At 63.2% G+C, this 7,969-nt stretch overlaps 1 protein-coding gene across 1 annotated transcript in view; it reads right to left on the reverse strand.

Annotated features, from left to right (window-relative positions):
- Positions 1-7,969, reverse strand: part of NFATC1 (nuclear factor of activated T cells 1) — a gene marked incomplete at both ends in the record, with an annotated part of 59,368 nt that overhangs the window by 8,850 nt on the left and 42,549 nt on the right. The window contains 2 exon segments of the mRNA XM_027767213.1: positions 1,314-1,446; positions 5,480-5,535. Coding sequence (XP_027623014.1) covers positions 1,314-1,446; positions 5,480-5,535 — 189 coding nt within the window.

A 7,969-nucleotide genomic window follows, 5' to 3' on the forward strand; every position in this document is an offset into this window, starting at 1 on the left:
CCCAGCGCGGAGGGTAGGACGTGGCGGCGGCAGCAGCGTGGTCCGGCGGTCGGCGACCTCGGCCTTGTGGGAGGGTGCGTGGCGCACGTGGGCTCCCTTTGCGGCTGTGGCTCTGGCCTCGGAGCAGTCCTGGTACGCTGAGTTGCGGCATGCCGCATGGACGGGGTGAGACCTGTGTGCCATTTCCACACCGCTCTGGGAGCGGGTCGGAGACATGGGCTTTTTCCTCTAAGGCCCTCCACGTTGGGTCAGCCATGCTTGCAGTCGAATTAGGCCACCATCGTTACGTCTCCAACTAAAGGGTGAACGTTTCTGTCTGCAAGGCTTACCGCGCCTTATTACAAGTGGAGGGGACCCGGAGGCACGTGCGCCCCGCGGAGCCAGAGCAGGGGCGCCCACACCGAGGCTGGGCTAGCCACCCCGGGACTGCGACAGCTCTGTGCTCATGACGTGACTTCGCGCCATGTCGTGTGGCTCTCAAATGCCTTTCCAGGACCTCCTGGAGCAAGGGCCAGTCCCAGCAGCTCAGCGCCCCGTGGAGGCCCGGCCTGCTGTATGTACCGCTGACGTCCGGAGAAGGGAGACCAGCCCTGAGGCCGGACGTCACTGCGCCCTCCGCCCTTCCTCCGCCCTCCTTCGAGGACGGGGATCTCTAAAGCCTCTTGGAAAAGCAGCAACGGTGTTACCAGGTGACCGCCGTGCGCCCAGAAGGAAGGCTCGGGCTGGGACTGGACCTTGGCCTCTGGCCTGAGACCCTGCGGTGAAGGAGCCCATGCAGATGCACCCCCTTCTCCATTAGTTCTGGGAGTGAGGGACAATCTGGGTGGCATTTTCTTCTAGAAAACACCAGAGTGTAAGGGTAAGCTGGTCTCTCGGGTGAGCTGTGTGAGGGGCTGTGAGACAGCTCCCGTGGCCCACGTCTCGGGGACACACAGCTCAGTGAGAACAGCACGATCGCAGGACCACAGAGCACCTGGGGTCGCGACCCGCATTGTGCCCACCCTGAGGCTCCGCAGCGAGCACGGGTCTATCAAGCTGCCCATGAGCTGGCTGGACAGAGGCCCTCCACCTGCGACCAGCACTCGGGAACAGCAAGGCCACCACGGAGGGCAGGGAGCCAGCGCGGCCCCGCCACCCCAGTGTGCGGCTCCCACCGCAGCCCGCGCTGGGGGCCGCCGCGAGAGGCCACGTTTGGTCTGACAGGACGGTGCGGTCCGAACTGCGACAGGAGTGTGCCGCCGCACTGCACCGTCGTTAGAAAGAGCACCGTGAGGGCTCCCCATCGGTGCTGGGGATCAGAGGGACGGCGTTACCGTGGGCGGGAAGGTAGGTGAAAGGCTGCTGCTGGCTCCGCTTCCTCTTCCCGTTGCAGACGAAGAAGCTCACGTGCACGGGGCTGGTGACCCTCTGGTTGCGGAAAGGCGGGATCTCGACCACCAATGAGTTCTGGGGACACGCAAAGAGGGAGGAGACCGTTAAGGCGTGCTCTGCTCGGGGCACGGTGAGCGCTCCACCCAGTCAGCGGCCACGAGGGATGCAACAGTGGTGCACACACGTGTGTGGGGCAGGGGTCCTGTCACATGTGCTCCCAGAGAGGTGGCTGTCCTTAGCTTCGTGTGGCTAGAAGCCATGAGGCCTTTACAGGGGCTGAGCCGACCTGGCCCAGGATAAGAACCGCAAGCACAGGGGGGCGAGGGCCGGCTGCGCAGGGAGAGTGTTCAGCTCACTCGGAAGCTCTGTCTGCCGCCACCCGGCCAGTGGCCTCCCGAGGCCTGGACGAGGAGCCCCTGTGGCCAGCCTCCCGGAAGCACCTTTTACAGACCAACCAAGCGAGGGCCCCCAGGAGGTGCCATCCTTGGGAAGGTCCTGCAGCCTCGGCCATGGCCCTGGGGGCCCCCAGATCCTCCCACCGAGGATGGCCAGGCCGCCTGACCCGCAGTGTGGGCCGTGCAGGTGGGGACCGCCTGGTGGGTGTGCCTGCTGTTCCCTTCCCACAGTTCTGAAATAGTGATCAGCAATGCTTCTACAAAACATCCTCCATCCCTGGAAGCAAAGATGTAGCGAGTAGCCAGGCCGGGTGCTGGGAATTATGGGCCAGACTGGCCAGACCTGACGTGGGCTGCCAGACCTACCCTGGAGAGGGTGCACATGACAGCTGCAGTGGGTCCCACCTCCGTGAAGCATTTGTTTTGTTTCTAAAATCACATGGCTTCAGTTTAACCCAGAAGGAACACGTCCAAGAAGAGCCCGTGGCCACCAGGGGGTGGGGGGACAGGAAGGCAGGCCAGGCCCCTCCAGACAACCAGACGTGTCTCTTAACCTCGCCTGCAAGTAGCAGCCGGCACAGGGCCTGCCGAGCCTTCCTGCTCTCGGCACCAGGGCCAGGCGGAGTCGGCGCAACACTGAGCAGAGGCGCCAGCGTCCTCCCTGCAGCCACAGGACGCCGACGGCTCAGCTTCTCCTGGCGGGCTGATGGGACTTAGGTCCTGAGTCCCAGCTGTGCCGTCCACGCAGGGAAGACACAGAGAAAGATGCTATCCTGAGCTGGTTTTCCCAGGACTCCCTTCACGGCCAGGGAGTGGCCACACAGCCATGCTTAGCCGTGGGCCCCCATCGAGTCTCCGGTCACGGAAACACGACCCCAGACGGAGTGTGAAGTGGGCGAAAGGAGACGGATGTGGAAGTGAGGCACGGCGGTGCAGGGCGGGGTCCGGGCAGGCCGTGCAGTAAACCCCGCACTGCGTGGTGGGTACCGAGCGGCCTCGGCCCTGTGCTGACCACCTACACAGCAGAATGTCCCCTGGCGCTTCCAGAGGCGAGACAGGAAGGGTGGGACCAGGGCGGCTGGAAGGCCGAGCCTGGGAAGGGCCTCGGGTCAGAAGGACCGCCCGCGGAGCCTGCACATCCCCTCCTCTAAGGTGCCTGCCGGGGCCGGCCGGGGCCACATGGGAGGCCGGGTTCAGACCCAGGTCCACCCAGGACACGCCGGGCACCAGCACGTGCTGTAACCCAGCTGACAGGGCTGGGGCCGAGGGTGCACCAGAGATACCCTGTCTAGAACACCCCTACCCCCACACGCTCGTGGCTGCGTGTAACACACACGTGTGCATGACGTCTGCAAGGACAGCAGGGAAGAGGGCGCGTGTGAGGGGCTGACGGTGCTGTCCCCGTGGGGAGGCTGCACTGGCTTTACGTCGGCTTCACGTTGCGCGCTGTTTCCAGACTGCCACTCGCATGAGCTCTCATCACTGGAAACATCTGTTTGGGGGACCAGCAGTTGGCGTAATGGCTGTGTCGCTGGACTCCCATGTAGTCGGATACGGTTCAAATCCTGGACCCGGTGATTTAAACTCACACTGGGCACGTGTGCATGCGTGCCCAAGATCCTGAGAGGAGCATGGAGGAGAAGGGATTGGGCATGGCCATGCCCCCGGGGGATGATTTCTCGCTTTCTGCCTTTGTCTTTCTAGCAAGTGCACGTGCCCTATAGCAAAAACCTCCAAAAAACAAACAAAACAAAACAAAAAACCAATGCTGGGCACATGTGTGTGCATCCCCCAAATCCCAAGTGGAGATTACAGAAGGGATTGGGATGGGGGTGGGGGACGACTTCTCACTTTCTGTCTCTCTGGCAAGGGCACGTACCCTATAGCAAAACAAATCTCTCTCAAAATAAAACGGAGATGTCTTTTTGGAAATTCCCTCACTCGCAAGATGGGAGGGGACGGCCACGTTGTGCTCCGTGTTCTCTGCGTGTTCCACTGCGGGACACAGCCCTCCCTCTTACAGAACATGGCTGTTAAAGTGAGAAAGGGTGACAGGAGATGTGAAGACCAACGTGGCTGGAACGACTTTCAGGACAGAGAGGTCCGTGGTGTCGTGGCCTCTTCTCCCCGTGCAGGGTGGGGCAGGCAGCCTGGTGTCCAGCACAGCCGGGCCTCTGAGGGCCATGAGGGGGACACGGGGAGCCGGACATATGGGCCATCGGGTGAGAGCATGCCCACAGAGGAGGGTCCTAGGCGGGGCTTGGGGGCCGGCGGGGGAGAGAAGCCAGGGTTCAGAGCTCACCCACGCTCTAAGGAAGCCCTTGGACTCTGCCCACGCCGCCAAGGCTGCCGGCCACCATGATCAGTGCAGAGGCTGCGGCGCAAGGAGTGGAAGTGGACGAGTTGGAGGAAGGGCAGGCCTGCCCTGGGGACCCTCAGCATCAACTCAGCAGTTCCGAGGTAAAGGAAGAAAACGAGGGAAGACCACCTGGCCCATGCGACTGTGACACCTGAGGGCTAGGCGCCACCACGCTGGGCCTCCTCGGACAGCTCACACACGGGAACCTCTGCATTTGGAAAGGTTTCTGAGGGGCTGGAGTGGAGGAGGGGCGGGGTGCGCGAGGACGGCGCCAGTCCTGGGAGGACACGCAGCCGTGACGTGCTGGGAGTGAGCCGTGCACGCAGCCTCACCCACGCACGGGTGACCAGGAGGCCTTCCTGGACTCGCCACCTGGGGGTTCAACTCATGTGGCCCCAAGAGGGCCCGAGAGACAGAGAAGTCCTTGGCCTGGTGCCCAGGCACAGCCTGGCAGGCACACGCCCAGCCTCGGGGAAGGGGCTGCAGAGCTGGGCGGCCCTGGCTGGCTGCCAACACCTGCCTGCTGGTGGCTTTTGTGCTCACTGGCTCTCTAGGGCCAAGCAGAGCTCCCCGAAAGCCAGCGGCCGGTTTCACCTAACTGCATCAAAGCCATTTCAAACGTGGATGGTGTAGGGACACAGAGGGAGAGACAGGAGCCGTCAGAGCGGACGGAGCAGAAGTAGAGGACGAGGGAAGGTGGACACCGGAACCCTACCTGACGACCCCAGGGCTTTACGTTAACTCCAGTGCCTCAGTCTCCACCGCTAACTGGGGAAGTACCGCTTACGCTCAGGCACCCGCTCTGTGCAGGTGACAGGAAAGCCTCGAGCGCCAGGAGTCAGGGGAGGTGCAGCCGCCGTGTGCAGGGGGAACGAGGCAGCACCATGCCGCACACCCGCCTCGACCTCGGCACACGCAGGCCACGGGCTAGTCAGTGCATGGGACCTGCGGACCAGAGACACGGGCAGGTGGCCCTCACAGCTCAGCCACGTCCCAAATGGAATCGATTGTGCCACTGGGGTTCTCTGAAGAGATGGCGAGAGGCCACAGCCGAGGAAGCGCAGGGCGGCATGCGTGCCCAGGCATGGCGCCCCTCGGGAGGCTCAAGGCCGTCTCTGGGCCGCTCGCAGGGAGCTAGGACATGGCCTACAGGGACTAGGCGGGGCCGCAGCCTCTGACAGTGCTTCTCCTGGGAACGTCTCTGACCCAGCCCAGGTGGCAGTGTTGGGACTGTCGTCAGTCTGTGACTGTTCCCACAGTGGACACCCTGGCACCCACGCTGCTCTCTCGCGCTTCGAGCTCTGCGTCTTCACGGACAGGAGCCCACCCGACCCCTGGCAGGACGGGCTCTTACCGGCTGGCACACGTCTCTGTCAGTCCTCGCTTCCATCTCCCAGACGTGGTGGCCATCTGGAAGAGAGGGGCCTGTTACCGTGTGTAGGGAGCCTCTCACCAAAACCTCCCTGCAGTCCAGGAGAGGGGTGGCCTCTCACCAAAGCCGCACGCGGCCATCTAGCCCAGGCTGTGGTCAGGGCAGCACCCTGGTCCGTGTGGGCAGCAGACGCCCACAGGCAGGCCCTGGCCTGGACCACATGTGATCCCCGATTCAAGCTGCATGCCATGAGCCTGGGGGAACCCAAAGACTCTAGGCCCATGGTGCCTTCCGACCCCAGCCCCAGGCTCGTGCCGTCTCTCGTGGCCTTTGCAGATCAGAAAAGGGTACCCTTGGCTGCAGCCTGCTCCAGTGTGCCCGAGGACACCGCCCGCCGGAGAGGGGGAGAGCGTGCTCCCTAGCGGGGCGCGGTCACACTGGTCTCCTCCGTTTCTCTGTCCTGTCGGGATTTGGGGCTCAAACACACATTTACCCAGAATGTTTTTCAAGCTGTCAGGGCTGGGATTTGAACCATGGTTGGCCACGCAGGATCTACTCCCTTCACCACCAGGCTACGGAAGGCCCCATGGCTCTAGTCTTTAACAAGGGGAGCACACAGCGGCCCATGGGCCAGTACAAGGCCGGGCCCCACACACCAGGCTGCAGATGAGGACGATGGGAAGCCCGAAAGGGGCCTGTCCCCAGTGTGACCGGGGTGCCTGTGAGGCCCGCGTACACTCGGGTGGGGGGGGGCAGCCTGCTGCCCTGCCCAGGGGAACGTGGGTGATGAGAACAGCCTTCCTTGGCTGGCTTCTTGCCATGTCGGGCACAGAGATGCAAAACACAAGGTATTTTTAACCCGCCGGCGTGCTTGCGTCCCCAGGTGCAGAGAAAGGCCTCTTTGTTCTCAGGCTACAGCCTGCTTTGTGGGCTCAGGCCTGGGATGCGGGTCACCTCCCTCCGACGCCCGCCTGCGGGACAGCATGGAGTAATTACGAGTTGGAGGTGTCTCGGCAGATCCTCGGGTCCCTTCCAGCTCTTTTCTCCTCTACCACGAAGTCGGTTCCCCGAACACTCACAGGTCCACGCCCAGTCCCTGCCCTGCTGTCGGAGGAGATGCAGGCCTGCCGCGAAGCCTGCATACAGAAGAACCGGACAGGCTCTGCTCTCTCCCACAGCCCAGCCGCGGGTACAGCTGTGCAGGGACACGCCAGCCTCGCGGTGCCCCAGGCCCTGGCACAACCCAGCCACCAGAAAAGCCGACTGAGCGGTAAACACAGCCCAGCCAAGGGACCAGCATCCATCTTGCCTCCAGGGAGAAGCCACAGGAATCTGAAGAGGCACCCAGCCTCCCCCAGCAGCCATGCCCCAGGGGCCTCGCGAGCTCAGCAAGAACAGAGACCAGATGGGCCGCGCTGTGGCCACCACGGGTCCTGCCACGCGTCCAGGCCCGGTGCGGATCCACACCAGAGCCCTCCCACCCGGCCTTATGTACAAACATCCAAACTGCTCTTAACGTGGTGCGGCCTTTCGCGTGGGTGCGTTATAAAGTTAACTTCGATGTTTCCTGTGACAAGCCCCCTCTTGCCTTCCCAAGGCTTCAGGCATTGCTGACGGAGCAGGGCCAACCTGGCCGCTGTCCCCTCTGCTCGGCGCTAGGAGTTGAGGTCCCAGTGCAGGCTTCACAGGAAACTGCCTTAAGAACATCACTGTCGGGAGGTGACAGGAGGGACATGCTGGGAGGGCAGATGCGTGGCGTCAGCCGGCCAAGCGGGGCCGCCCGTGGAACGAGGCCACCACTGTGGTTGATGACAGGCAAGGGCTCAAATGGCCACGGACCAGGACACGGCCTCCCAAACAGGGTTTTATGGGTTCCTCACACTTAGCAAAAGTCAAGGGAAATGGGCACAGGGTGGGGGGTGTGAGGAGGGAAGTCTGTCTGACCATGCAGCATGGCCCTGGGGTCCTTTGTGGTGGGAGCCCCAGCCAGGGAGCCTGGCCAGGCCACCCCCAGCAGAGTGAACCCGACTACTTTCAGCTGCGACGCAGCAGCTCCCAGTCCCTGTGCGCGTTTCGGGGGTCTGGGTGCCGTGGCGGTAAAGCTCAAAGCTCTGACAGGCTGACCTGTGGGAAGAGTCCGGTTTATATCCGGTGACCTGCCAGTGCCCACAAGCCGGGGCTGGGGCTGGGGCTGGGGCTGGGACTGGGGCTGGGGTGTACCCCAGAGCTAAAAGCCTGCCGGGGTGCCATCTGTGTCTCCTGCCCTCCCCCCTCGTGTTCCTTCAACAAGGAACAATGAAGAATGTCTGTGGCCTTGGAGACGCCCCGGCCTGCTCAGGTCACCCACTGGGTGCTGGCTCCTCCCCGTGGTCCCAGCTCGCTGGCGGCTGCAGGGACGAGGGCGGGACTTGTCCTGCTTCTGCATAAGGGCCACGAGTGGGTTGTTGCCCTTCGGAGTCGAGTCTGTACCCC

This window comes from Tupaia chinensis, unplaced genomic scaffold (genome assembly GCF_000334495.1).
Source record: "Tupaia chinensis unplaced genomic scaffold, TupChi_1.0 Scaffold144022_1, whole genome shotgun sequence".
Lineage (NCBI taxonomy): Eukaryota > Metazoa > Chordata > Mammalia > Scandentia > Tupaiidae > Tupaia > Tupaia belangeri.